Consider the following 14646-nt stretch of genomic DNA (forward strand, 5'->3'; position numbering starts at 1 on the left):
ATACCAACTTTAATTCCTGCTAAGGCTCCTGGCAGGCAGATGTGACAAAAGGCCACAGAGGTGGGAGCAAGGGGCAGGGAGGGAGAGTGCCTGGTGTACTGTAACCCTCAGTGATGGGGTCTCCATCTTCACGGCTACCAAAGCAGTCCTCTGTCACAGCTGACAAACACTGCCTGTTTTAAAGCAGATTACTGAAGGTAGCCACCAATTTTAATACAAGGATTTGACATTGACTCTAAATTTTAAAGTTCTCCCCTGTTACACAAGAAGAGGAGACGACTCCTGCAGAGCCTACTGCCTCTAATTCATATGCACAGTCCCACTCTGCAGAAGTTCTATCACAAAGCTTTAAACTTCTTTCAGGATAGCAGTGTTAAAACTCCAGTTATTTTGGCAAATAGTCCAAGTGAGGTTTAGGGGGTTTTAATACCATACCTGCCCACTGAAGATGTAGTCTAATATCTCTTTCATGATATCAACAGATATCCCTTCAAGTTCAATCTTGTACGTTGAGCCATCATCCTTTGGAGGATTGTAATTCAATTTTGTTCTAAGAGAAGAGAAAAGGAACAGAGCAAAGTTCAAAATCTGGGCACTGGTTGCTGTCAGTTTCTGAAGAATCTTAGACCTCAGAATATGGATGTCTTGAGGCACAACAGAGATGTTAAAAACTTTCAATGTGATGGAAAAACTGTCCCTTGTATTACCACATAGGTATGGCCTCTGATACTGCTCATCACTTTTCCAAACTGAACAAATCTGTCAGCCTTGCAAACTACCCAGGCCATCAAAGAGCCAAAGTATGTTTTATCCCAGCTCATTCATCACAAGCATTCAAAACCTTCACTCAGACTTCCAACAGAACAGCGGCTTTGCTGACAGCTAAAACACGAGAATTTGCTTTGATAAAGGTGGGAAAAAACCCAAAGCAAAACAAAACCAAAACTTTTTTTACCAAGGAAGAAATAATTAGAGTTAGCAGATGTGATCAGAATATTCACTGGCAGCACAAACATTTGGATTGCATTACCATTTTGTGTAGTTTATGATGTTATCAGCCTAATGCTGTGCCTGGCTGTAACCAAGCCATGCACTCAGAGTTGCAGGGAACAGCCCATGTGCTGCTCAGCAGAGCTTTAAATATTCACCTACATCAGTGGACACTTCCCTTACAAGCCATTTCTTTAAGCATACCAGGAGCACTGTGATGTGCCTGTGAATAGAATGGTGGAGGCTAGGGGAAAAGGTGAGGAAGTAATAATAGCACAGCAGACACTTTGCTTTCCACCAGCTGTCACTGCAAACACTTCTTACAGGAGAGACAACTTTAGTGTTCAAAAGGGAGCAGCATCCACCAGTTTGGTGCAAACAGACACAAGAGCTAATAAAAGATCAGGTTTTAACATATTTTTCCACATTTTGGTCAATGAAGAATACATTATATAAAGACAAGAAAGTTTGTTTCCCCACTTCTGTGTATATATAGTGACCTATATCTACACCACAGCACACTAAAATAAAAGCTTTTACAACTTTTTAACATTCATTTGAATATATCCTTAGATAGAATCCATTTCTTAATGTGAAAAGCTGTGGCTTTGCTAAGCTGAAAGTGTCCAGCCTCCTGCTATCCACACTCATGCTAAGCAAATACATAAATAGGTCTTAGCTAAGGGCAGATTCTGCCTCACTTACTCATATCGGAATAAATTAAGTTTCTCACAAATTGAGCTGTAACTCACATCAAATAAAACCTTAGTCTGTAAGGAGCTATTTTTAAGTGTGAATAAGGGCAGTAATTTTAGCCCTTTAGTTCATCATCATTGTGGTCCTGCCTCCACATTCCTTTTCTGCTCTGCAGAGCACCCGGAGATAGCGGTGCCCATGCACCAGGGCTGGAGCTGCTTCCCCCTGGCACAAGTTACAATACAAATAACAACAGCAGCGTGGCGTGGGTTAGGAAATTGTTTATTTCCTAACACCTGGAAGGAGATTAGGAAAGTTATGTGACTCCCATTAAAGCTCATGCTGTAACAGCAGGCATTGATTTACGGCTTGTCAGCTGAAAACTCCTGCCCCAAATGTACATTTCCAGCAAAACATACAACGTGTACCTCAACCTGAGCCATCCTTGCCCATGTGCAGTGTGCATTTTCCATGTCTACAAGCTCCAAACAGAGCAGATACAAACAGGGCAACGTGCCTTTAGACTTCTAACAGAGCAAAGGCTTCTTTACACACATTTTCAAATCCATCCAAACTACCTCCACTTACACCTGAGCTCTGGGATTCTCGGTTTGTAACAAAAGGCACTTCTGGATTCCTAGGATGAAACTGTGTATTCTTTTAATTTAACATAAAATGTATCAAGTTTCACAGTGTCTGGCTTCCTTCAGCAGAAAAGACAGCTGGGTGATGCCTGGATCCCACATGAGTCAGGTACCTGTTAGTAGCTGTTATGATCCAATACACAGCACTATCTACACAAGAACCTGGGGTGCCCAACACACTGAGGGGCTTGAAACAAGTCCAAGGCATATAATAAGCATGTTGATGCCAGCACTAATGGGGAGATCAGGGAAAGGCCTTGTGCTATTTATCAGTAACTTTCATCTTAGCATCACCTGTACACACCCAAGCTAAATCACCTCATTGCGTGGACTTTACACTGACGCCTCCTGGTAACAAGAAAATGTTGTTCAGAGTTTTTGGGTCTTATCAGGGTAGATGTTCTAATTACTGTGTACTTTTTCAGGCATCAACAGTTTGTGAGCTTTAAAGAAATGACCTAGGCCCTAATGCAAAGCCAAAACACGAAGCCAAAGCAGAAAAATCACCTTGAGAACAAATCAAATTACTTCAAAGTTACAGACACTTGTATCTAGGCAAATATTCACCTTATGCAAATGCTTCCCAGTTTAGATTAACTTTTATTCCTATCATCTGTCATGGGAAGCAATAGTGATGCATCTGTCACATGATTTTAATTTGTTGGTTAATAAAATACAAGGTTATTTATTTCAGTACAAGTACTTCTGAGCTACGCCAAGAGAGCAATTCCCAAAGGCAGCTGGAGGTACTCCTTGTAACTCACATCAAAACTGCAGGACAGCTACTGCCTGTTGGGAAGAGGGAAGGAAAAATATGATGCAAGGACATGTTATAACCAGGTTTGGGGCTGGAAAAGTGTAAGGAAAAAAAAAATCATGAGTCCCAATGGAAAGAAAGCTGAAGGAGGAGAGAAAAGTAGGAGGTGTGCAAGCAGAGGGCAAGGAGCCACATCTCCTCTTGCATCACCCAGCACCAGCTGTGACCTGCACCCACACCTCGCCTGCAAACTGAGGCCTGGGCATCCCTATCACAACACCAGAGACAGAACGAGAAAGTTTCCAAACATATTTGTTCCCAGCTCAGAAAACAATGGGCAGCACATGGAGAAATACTTAACCCTTGCCTACTATCAAATTTCACTTCAGAATTTAAGCAGAGGCTTTCCAATCTGTCAGCATCCCAGAAGGAGGATGCCTTCCTGCTGCCATGCTCCTCCTCAGGGTGATTTGTGTGGCTGAGAGCTGGAAGTGGCAGCCAGCAGCCCGAGGTGCAGAGATGGGCCAGCTGCAGCACTGCTGCTTCTAACGCAGGCATGTGACAGCTCCCTACTGAGGACAACACTTCTAATTACTTTAAAAGCACTCCAAGCTGCCAAACCACAGCTGAAAAGGCTGCCTCAGTCTTCCTTAATTCAGATGGAAGACCAGAACATCAAGATCTAGAAGGAAATAATCCTCCCAGCCAACCAAAACCCCCATGAGCTGGGAGCAGAGCGCAGGCAAGACAGAGCTGGAGGAAATGAAACAAGGCAACTTCTTCATCCTGTTTTCTCAAGTAATTTAATTTTGAGCAACTTGACTCTATACATGTTTTAAAACAATAATTTCCATTTTTTAATTAAGACCATGATTGCAAGTTGAAAATGCTTCCAGTAACATTAAACTGTTCCATAAATGCTCAGCACCCACCCCAACATCCTGTGCCTCGTCAGGAAAACTGCTGGCACACACAACACCTTGAGCCAGTGGCATAAGAACAAATGGGTTGATGTTGTGTTTTGATGTTGTCTGTGTGACAAATTTAGAATCTGCTGTTCCACATCACTTAAGGAATACAATCCTAATGAGTCATCTGAAACGCTCTGCATGAGGCAGAATGAGGATAAAAACTCCAGTACCTCTTCTGTGGAGGTAAGCAGTACAAGCAAGGTGAATCCTCAAAATGAAAACACAGGCCCAAGAACTGATATTGATGCTGCTAGGAACAACAATTTACCTCTAATGACATAAAACAGATGCAAATAATAATAATAATAAAAAAAAACAACCAAAAAGCAAAACAGGAAAATAAGACTGTCCACAGCTCTTACTACAATTAGGATGGAACTTCCAACTTACTGTTTTTAAAAGAGCAGAACAAATCAAAGCACACTCAATACTTCTGACCTTACAGTCAATCCCTGTGAAAGCACTGTTGTGGGACAGCTAAGATTTATAAGAAGCAGATTGAAAAAAAAAAATCCATGTGTCTGAAAACTTGGTTTTCTTACATTTTAGAGCTGAAAGTTTATAGGAGGGGAATAATTGCTTTTAAATACTCAACTAGACAAGACAACAAACAAAATGAAAATTCAAACTCAGAACTTGGCCACCACCAACACCACGTCCTTCCTGAGTCAGACATAATTGTGTGGGAATATTTTCATCTTTGAAATCTCTGCCTTATCTGTAAACTACTAAGAAAAGAAAACTGATGTGTTTTTACAATGGTCACATAAGTTATACTGAGAACAAGAGCACAATTCTGGAAAGCTTTAATCCTTGCAGTGCTGGTATATTGGAACCCAAACAAACAAAGAAAACACCTGTCTGCAAAGACTGTGCCTGCCAGAATGCTCCAGACCACATCCACCACAAGCAGGTTGTTGATATTTACAGTGAACAGCCCTCAGAAAATGTGGGAAACAAGAGACAGACGCTTTGGGTTTGATGCTTTGCAACACAAAACTTTTACCTGCTCTCACGTCACCACGGTGCAAACACAGTTTGCTGACCTACTTACACTGCAGGGTGTCAGCAACCAGACGAGAGGGAGACACTTGTCTTTTGGAAAGGAGCTGTCTTCCCAAATTAATGATTTTGCTCCAGATTAGCCATTAAGGGCCGGTCTACACATGCTTTGCCAGTATTGCCACACTAGCAAACTTTAATATTCAAGCAGCAAAGCTGTCCTTCGAAACCAAAGGGCAATAAAACTGGGGTTTGATGATTTATCCTTTACCTGCACCAGTGTTTTGGCCTTCTCCAGAGAGCATCAGCATTTTAAAAGGAAGTTGGACCTCCAACAAATTGTTCCAGCAAAGACATGCACCAAACCTAAAACATGCTCACAAGGATGACTCAGTCCCAAAAATGACAAGTGAGTACTTGGAGATTTTGCATCACTAAGGAGAAAACAAAAAATCTGCTTTTGATGCAAACATAAAGTCAATTTAGTCTCCTGGTCTGGGCTTCCTTATGTATGTTTTAGTCTTTCAAGTACAAGCTTTCCATGGTCAATCTAATTAAGTCCCAGTTAGGACTGACCATTTTAATGGTGAAGTTTTTCATTTGTCTGCCTTTCTCCTTGCAATGTTTTCTCCCATACAGGCTGGTCCTTCTACGTGCAAAAAATCTCCTTAATAATCACATTATTAAACAGGTCAGACATAAAAACATGATGCAGCAGTTCACTCCACCCACCACCATCCCCTAAAAAGATATTTTACAACCAAATCAGAAGGTTTCCTTTGAGGTCGCACCCTGGCCTTTAGCACCACACATAAAAGTCAGTCTTCACCACACCCTGCAAAGGGTGCCAGCTCTCAGAAGATTTTGGCTATGCCTCTCCTGAGTCTCTCCTATGTCTCTCTCCTTAAGATTATCTCCAAGTCCAACTTCAGATCTCAAGGCAAACGAGTCCATTTAACAGCTCAGCACAAAAACTCGCAAAGTTGCTTTGTTTGCTTTAAGAGAAACAAACACTGTGATATATAACTTATTTTTTTCAACTATTTAAAAGTTTAAGTCAGGCAAAAATGTGGCTTCATCCCTTTCCATAAGAAAAGGAACAAGGCAATTCCTTCAACAGCAGCACAAGGGACCTGTACAGGGCTCATGGGCTTTGCTCAATGAAGAGCTTGTTTACCATGAAAATCTGAAATTACCCTGATTACACTGAGCTCATCCAGAGCTAGATTGTAATCTAAATTGGAAATCTACCCTCAACCAGAGTGTCTTGCCTAAACATGTGAGTTAGCCCTAAGTAGACAGAACACACACTCAACAAACTGTGCCCAAGGACGGACCCTGGCAGCTCTCAGCAGCACCAAGGACCTGATGCTTCATTTCACTTTGGGTTTCTACAGCCAGCACAGAAAACAACCAAGCAACTGCACCAGCTGAGCTTGCCAACAAGTGACACCCAGGCAGTGCAGATCAGCTGCTGGGCACCTGTGGTTCTGCACCCTGTGCACGCCACAAAGCACAGCTCAGGCTCATCTCTCATGTGGTGGAGCTCACCTGGTTCATGTCAGCTGCTCATCTGTGACAGAAACACCTGCTGGGGTTAGAGAGTGGTTTGGGTTTGGTTTTCTTCTGCTCCACCTAGCACTCCAGTCCACTCACTGAACTGATCCCAGCAGTGTCACACTTTTTAGGAAGCAGTTTAGAACCAGGACTTCCTCAGAAAAACAAGGGAAGACATTTTTGAAATAGAGTTTTAAGCCAAGAAATTAAGAGTGTCTTACTGGAAATATATCTTCTTTCAGATTAACTCCACTTTTAAACTTGTTAAAAATGCTTTTTTAGAAGAAACAAGTAGAATGTTATACAGTACCCATGCTGCTAAATTTGCTGTTAAATATATTTAAGAACCACAATGCTGAGCAGCATGTATGTGTCTAATAGCCCAAATATTCCTGATTATTATTATTCAATTAATTTTATTTTATTTTATTCCTGTAAATATTATTATTTAACAAATATCAATAGATCTGCTGGGAAAACTTGGATTAACCAGGTTTTTATACCTCACTTATCCTTACAGCACATGGGAGCAATAAGCAACAGAGTTGGAGAAAGATTTTCATAATTGATGGTAAGTATGAAGTCAAATGGACAAAATTATAAGTGCATGAGTAGTGTTGTGGAACAGCTGGAATATGTTTGGAATCCAACTGAGGGAAGCACCGGAATTCTGGATATGCCCAGAGCTGGAAAACACAGATCTGCAAGACTTTCCCAGAAAGCAATGCCACAGGACCGGGAACATGGATTTCATCAGCACAGGAGCCTCCAACTCAGAGCACTCCCCATGTCCATAAACAAGAGCTGCAGCAGACAGCCCACATCGTCCAGGGGATGTAAACCAACATGCCTGAGGACATAAACCAGCCACCAACCACATGGTATCAGGGACATACTTCCTTGATAGGGACCAGGACTCTCAGGGCTGTGCATAAGCAGTGATTTATTTGGGGTTTTTTTGGACATACTAAGCTATGGCAAATATAAAATATGAGAGGAGTGGAGACTCCTCTGTGCATGGGTAGCACTACACTGGTACTCAGTACTTGCACAGAGAGAAACTTCTGTACAATATGCAGAATAAGAGTCTGAGCAGAGGGAGGAAACAAATCCTTTCAAACCATTCATTACTGTTCATATTTGTCAGTCCACGCCAGAAAAAAGTTCCTTAAGTAACTACAGATGAGACCAACACAAACAAAACATGTTCAAAGAATTAAAAAAGAGCACCACCAAAAAAACCAAAACAGAAGTGAAGCATTTCTGACTCATCAGCTCCAGACACATCAGCCTGTTCCAGCCACAAAATACACCGTAAATCAAGGGAAAAAAAGAAGAATAAAAAAGGTTCTTTTAATAATAAAATAAAAGATTTTGCCAAACAAGGCAATTAATACAAGTGTAAAGGCAAGCTACAGAGTATAAATTACCCAGACATCCCAAGCAGCCCATCCTGCCACACCTTCCGTCCCAGCTCGCCTCTTACGTCAGGCACGCAGATGAGCTGCGCGTCTGCAGGTACAAAGAAAGGACAAGAAATTTCATCTCTGCTTCTCCTGGGTAAACAAGATGCTCTGATTCCCAGTTCTCCCTCTGCCTGACGTGCAGCAGCAGCCCAACTGTATTTTTTTGACTATTTTGGGCTGGGTAAGAGCCTTATGGCTTCTTCCCTTCAGGCGATCTCTAGGGGCCTGTTGGAGCAGGAATATAATTAACAACTCCCCATTCAAGCCTGGTATAGTGACTTCTAAATCCCTTTTTAAACCATAAACTTTTAACATACCTCTATCACTGTTGCCCCTCAACTACTTATCCAAACATAACATGCATGTAGGCACTTCTGAGTTGTGCCAGGCAGAGTTTCTGGCCAAGGCAACTATTTTGATTTATTGCCTCTCAAAGTCATAGAGACTTTACAACTCAGCTACTACTAAAACATAATAGGCTGCATTTCAATTTATTTTTTTTTAATCAAAACCAAAACAAAATTATGTCAAATTTTTTAAAAAAAAAGTCAGCAAGCAAATTCTGGCCTGATCTGTTCCTGACTTCCTACTGCCAGGGCAGCCTCCAAAGCTCCCAGGAGACTGCCAGAAACAAACTTCTCAAAAGAAATCCTGAAGACAACAATGGCTTTAGAGCCCTCCTTGACAGTGCAGTTACCACAACACCTCCCTGCACACCCAGTAAAGAGGGAACAAGCCCTGGCACAATCACAGCAGGGTTTGGCTAAAGCAGAACTTGGGAGCATGGCGTTCTGACAGCCAAACAGCTCCCAGCTCCAGCTGCCATTTGCGTTCCTGACCTCAATATTCATCCCAAATTGAAGAAAAGTTTTAAAACACTATAAAAGATCTCTATAAATATCAGTAAAGACCAAACAGGTACCAGGAAATAAGCAGAAGCTCCTGGCATGTGTTGGCTCCTACTTGACCCTGCTCTGCAATATTCACTGTCCAACAGGTGTAACAAGAAGTGCCCAGTGGCACCTCCAGGTGCAGGAGGCACATCCCAGCCCAGCTCCCACAGCAGCACTCACAGATGCTCCCAGACACACTCACACAGGGATGGAGCCTCAGCAGGCTCCCCTTGTGACAACTGCAAATGCCCCAAGTGCCAGCACACAGAGGAAAGGGCAGCAGGTCAGTGATGGGGGCACGTCCCCCCACAGCTCCATGGAAATCTATTTCAGCATTGCCTGTGGCTGTGCAGGGTCCTACAAGGTCTGCAGTGTTTTAGGAATGTCAGAAGGTTGAACAGGACAAGTGAGAAGATGCAAAGGCTGTCAGGTTATTTCTGACCAAAGCCCATTTACAAGTAGTGCAGCTATTTATAAGAACATAAAAATAATATGAACTTAACCATACATTTACATTCTTGTTTAGTTATATTATGCTTCTCAGAAAAAAGATTTAAATATGATTACTGGTCCATTACTGAGTTTGAAAAGCCTTGGGGAACAGTATAGAACACATACAGTCATCTGAAATCTGCTCACGCTGATGCGTGAAAATCAAAGACAAAAACTTGCTGAGGTAACAAAAATGTCTTAATTCAATTTGTAATGCAGCAGCACAATCCCTGCGTAACAACATTAAATTTGTCTAAGAATAAGGGCTTAAATTTCCTCTTTGTTGAGGTAGTTCCCACATGCTCCCTGTGTTCCAGGCAAGCAGACAGTAGGTGAGCAAAATATAAAGAGTTGCAAGTTTCAGCTGGCCAGGAACGACTCATGCCAGACAGTGACAGATCTGCTGGGATGGGAACATCTGCTGCTACTGCTGAGGATACCAGGAATGCTTGGACCAAATCTAGCCTATAAAAGGTTGGCAGATCTATGCCACAAGTCAGGCCAAACTTACTAGTGCAAGCATGGTTTGCTCAGGGAAAAGCCCTCTCACGCCACTGGGATTTACATCAAGCTCTCAAATGAAATAAATTAAACCAGGGCAAGGATCTACACTAAGGAAATTGCCAGGACAAAGAGTGCTAACAAAAAAAAAAAAAAAAAGGGCAGGTTTCTGGCTGATTTGTTACAGAAGAGAAAACCAAGAGCCAACCTGGCTTGAATATAACCACTCTGGGATGCACAGCAACATCACCTTGAGCCAAACCATACTCTGTCCTGTGGCGGTTTCTTCCTGAGGAACCCTCCTTTTCTCAGGCTCAGGAACATACCACAAGATGTTAGAGATATGCAGGGAGACTTCTGTGCTTTGTAATGGCAGGATTTGCTCCAGGGGCACACAGAGGGATTAGATAAACCTGCACCTATAAAGGAATTCTGTAGGAATTCACACAACCATCCCAGACCTCTCTGGCCTGAGAAAGCTACAAACCACTTGGCATTAAGAAGTTGAGGCAAAACCTCAAGAATGAAACTACCACAAAAACTAAAATTCTTACTGGTCCCACAGACTGAAAATTTTTAAATTAAACAGGGTTTTTTTTATTTTTCTGTACTTGCAGAAGCCACCCTATGGATCAGACAGGCAGGTGGGGCCCATGACACCAATAACTCTTCCAGTGTGTCTCTGTGCCCCTTCATGCATTTTTTTTTCTCCCCACTGAAGCTGCTATCTTTGAGCTGCATGGATAATCCAGTTGCCAAATAACTAGTGGGAAAACACACCACTATAATTTACAAGAGTCCTACTCATAACCAGTCAGCCAAACAGCTTCCATGCAAAACTAAAAAACAGGTAACGCTCCTCTCTCCGTGGCTGCACAAATCCTTCAGCACACACAGACTGCTCACACCCAACCACCCCCTCACAAAGTCCATGCCTACTTATTTTCCTACTCACACCCTAAACTAGGCATTCATGCAAACCCTACAGCTTCTGAACTCGCCCACCAACCTGCCCACAGCCACAGCACACAATGAGACAGCCAGACACTGAAAACACCACATCAACTCATCCTTCCACTGCTTCACTTCAAGGTTCACATAAATGATTCTTTTTATTCCAAGTTTTACTTCTGAAAGTACTTAATGGATTTTTCTGAGCTTTATATTGGAATTTTTCGAATGAGAGCAATCTGAATCAATTGGCATTTGGAGACTGTAACAGCCTGTGGTACCAGAGCTTTGCAATCAGCTACCCTTAAAATACAGGGGCAGGAAATTCTTGTGTCTCCTGCAATAACAGTTTATATAGAGGCCTAAACTGATTTTCTTTGAAAAACCAACATTCCAAATAAATGGGAGTTGCACAGGTACAAGGTAGAGATTAACTTCAACTCCCAAAAAAGCCACTGTGTTTCCTTGGCTGGAAACACAATGCTCCAACACTGGCAACCTACCTGACCAATCCTACCCAATGTGAGGACCAGCTGGACTAAGAGAGAGATCCTGGAGTGATAAACAGAGGAGAGACAGGCAGCAAGAAAAAAATAGGCTCTGCAAAGGTGGGTAATACAGTGTTTCCTAATGTGCCATTCAAGAACTAGGTACACGTATTTTTGGTTCTTTACATCTTGAAAGCCTGAGGAGAAGACATGAGTAAGCTTAAAAAAAAAAAAAACAAAGCTCACACTTAATCATATTTATATATTAATGCATGTAACCTACTTTCACACATAGTTAATGAGTTCCTTCATGAGATTTGAACCTGAACAATTGTGAGTTTAAAAAAACCACAACTCTAATGACTACAAGTTTTGTTGCTAATGTAGTTGTGTCTGGAGCTCTTATTCCTCACTCACAATTAACCCATGTTTCCCCAGCACATTTTTCAGAGATTGACAAAATGCAAAACTTAAAGATGAAATTCTGTGAAAAGGCACTTCTCCATAGGATAGTCTACAGTATCTTTTAGTTAAGATTTTTTTTTCACAGTAAAAAAAATTGACATTTTTCTGTAAACTCATCCTGCTGTAGCAGTAGAACAGCAGTTTTTCCAAGGACATGACCTCTTACCACCTACAGCAACTCTTCTGAAACCTAATGTCAGGCATATGGTCATCTAAAATATGATGCCCAATGACCTAAAAAGCATTCAAGCATTTTGAAGAGTATGAATCAACGGCTCATTTCTATTTCACATCTTTGATTTCTTTCACCACAATCTTCCAAACCTGCTGCTCAAGACAAGCAGTGACAAAAAATCATTAGTAGTACATAGGCTCCACCATGTCCTTTTTGCAAATTCTTGATGATCTTCCTTCTATGTGCAGTTTATTTCACATCTCAGCTCTGCTAGCTCAGATGATGCAGAGAACTGTTTACTCAAGTCTGTGCATGATCACTGCTATTTAAAAGTTCTTCACCAGCCTCATATTCTATTTATTTTTAGTTTATTTTTGTATTTGAGAATGTTTACGCTGTACTTCAGCGGTCAGCCAAAATAATGTATCGCCTAAAAGCAGATGATATGACACTGCAGAAGGCTGAATTTTTTCAGACTGTAGCATAAAGAATTCCCATCCTTACCTAGCAAAAAAATGCAAATTTTATGACAACTTCACAGGAAGCAGCAGCTGAAAGAAATGTCCAAACAGTACACAAAGTCTGCTACAGATTAATGTTAATCCTGTGTTTAAATGGTACTGAAGGTCTGCTCCTACTTTACACATGAAGACAAAACAAATGCCTTTATTACTACAAACGAGTGGACTTAAAACCCTTTGAAATTAACCACTTGTATGTTTTGTTTACCTGCTCTGACACGCAGACATGTACCATAACACCTCACGGAGGGTATATTCTTTTCACCTGCTGTCACTGGACTTGTCAGCACCGAGTGTGATGGGGTTCAGACCGGTGTCAGCAGGACTCTCCATGACCTGGGTTTCCCTGCACACACAGCCCAGGAGCAGCTGCCTGCCAGGCTGAAACCATGACTGTGCTAATGCAGCTCATCCTCCCCAGCACTGGCTGTCAGTGGCACAGTTCTGACTGCACATGCTGGTGACAGCCCTGCCAAGAGCTGCCAGCGATCCTGGCACCGCCAGGCTTTGTCCCTCTGGCAATTTCCGAGCGATGTTCTTGGATGTTGTGGGGGCACAAGCGATGGGGAGACAATCCTGTATTTTTATTTTTTTAATTTAGAAGCCGGTGTACTTTAGAACCCATGAACACCACCTGGAGCCCTGTCTTGCTAAAAGACATTAAGGAGGAAAAAAATGATGCTGAAGTGCTGACTCGGTGCGGCCGAGGGACACACAGAGCCCAGCGCCTCACAATGCCCCTGGGATGCTGCCCCTCGCCGGACACCTCCCTCAGCATCCTCACACTTCTCTCTTTAGGGGTCACTACTTCACACCAGGCGCCTGGCAGCAATGAAGTTTTGGGGGGGATTTTTTCCCTGGTGGGTGACACAGCCTCTCAGAGCTGGAAAAGCAGCGGTGTGATGCCGAGAACGCGACAGCTCCTGCGGAGGGGCCCGGCGGCACGGGAAGGAGGGAAGGAAGGAGGGAAGGAGGTGGCCCAGCAGCTGCTCCCACAGAACAGCGGGTGTTGGAAAGGAGCTCTGGAGATCACCCAGCCCCTCTGCCTCAGGACAGGAGCTGCCACCTGGAGCAGGTGACACAGGAACGCGTCCAGCCGGGGTCTGAATGGCTCCGGAGAGGGAGACTCCACACCCTCCCCGAGCGCCCGGGCCAACTCCGGGCCGAGGCGCAGCCGGGGTCCGCAGACCGCCCCGCCGGCCTCCCCCGGCTCCTCCGCCCTCACCCGCGGCGGATCCCGCTCCTTACATAACCCCGGCCCCGCTCCCCGCAGCGCGGCCCCTCCGAGCGGCCGCCCGGGGGCCGCGGGCCCGGCCGTACCTGATGTAGGGGCTGGCGGCCGCCAGGATGTTCTTCTGCACCGGGATCTCCTCGCCTTCCAGCACCAGGTGCGCGTCGCAGAACCGCGTCTCCTCCCGGAACGAGCTGAGCGCCCGCAGCAGCCGCGCCGGGTGCTGCGGGTCCGACACGGCGCTCGGGCCCGACATGGTGCTGCTGCCGCCGCCGAGCCGGGCCGGGCCGGGCCGGCTCAGTCCCTGCCCTCACACCATGGCTGAGCGCCCGCCCGCCGCTGACATCATCTCCCGGCATCATCTCCCCGCGCCGCCCCGCGGGGGCGGCCCGGCCCGGCGGCCTCGGGCACCGCGGCCCCTCCGCGGGCGGGGCGGGGACGGCCCGCGGAAATCTCGGCTTGGGCTCCTCACGGCTTTGGAATGTCGCTAAAGGAGGTCCAGAGAAGGGAACGGAGCTGGGGAAGGGGCTGGGGGGGCTCAGCCTGGAGGAAAGGAGGCTCAGTAGAGACCTTCTGGCTCTGCACAGCTCCCTGGCAGAAGGAGGGAGCCGCGGGGGGATCTCACTCTTGTCCACACAACGACAGACAGGACAAGAGGAAATAGCGCTAAGCTGACCTGAGGGGCTTTAGGGTGGACTTTCGGAGAAATTTCTTCCCAGAAAGGTGATCAGACATCGGAACGGGTTGCCCAGAGAGGTGGTGAAATCACCACCCGTGGAGATGTCCAAGGAAAAGACTGGAAGTGGCACTCATGGGTGACACGGTGATGTTTGGTCATAGGTTGGA

The 14646-nt window shown here is 44.4% G+C and overlaps 1 protein-coding gene across 1 annotated transcript in view; it reads right to left on the reverse strand.

Annotated features, from left to right (window-relative positions):
• Positions 1-14207, reverse strand: part of GAN (gigaxonin) — a 29349-nt gene extending 15142 nt beyond the window's left edge. Inside the window, exons 1-2 of the mRNA XM_014269088.3 lie at positions 13890-14207; positions 436-550 (exon numbers count right to left, since the gene is read on the reverse strand). Coding sequence (XP_014124563.1) covers positions 436-550; positions 13890-14056 — 282 coding nt within the window. The 5' untranslated portion in view covers positions 14057-14207. The remainder of the gene's footprint in view (positions 1-435; positions 551-13889) is intronic.
• Positions 14208-14646: the final 439 nt, after the last annotated feature.

Source organism: Zonotrichia albicollis, chromosome 13, assembly GCF_047830755.1.
Source record: "Zonotrichia albicollis isolate bZonAlb1 chromosome 13, bZonAlb1.hap1, whole genome shotgun sequence".
Classification (NCBI taxonomy): domain Eukaryota; kingdom Metazoa; phylum Chordata; class Aves; order Passeriformes; family Passerellidae; genus Zonotrichia; species Zonotrichia albicollis.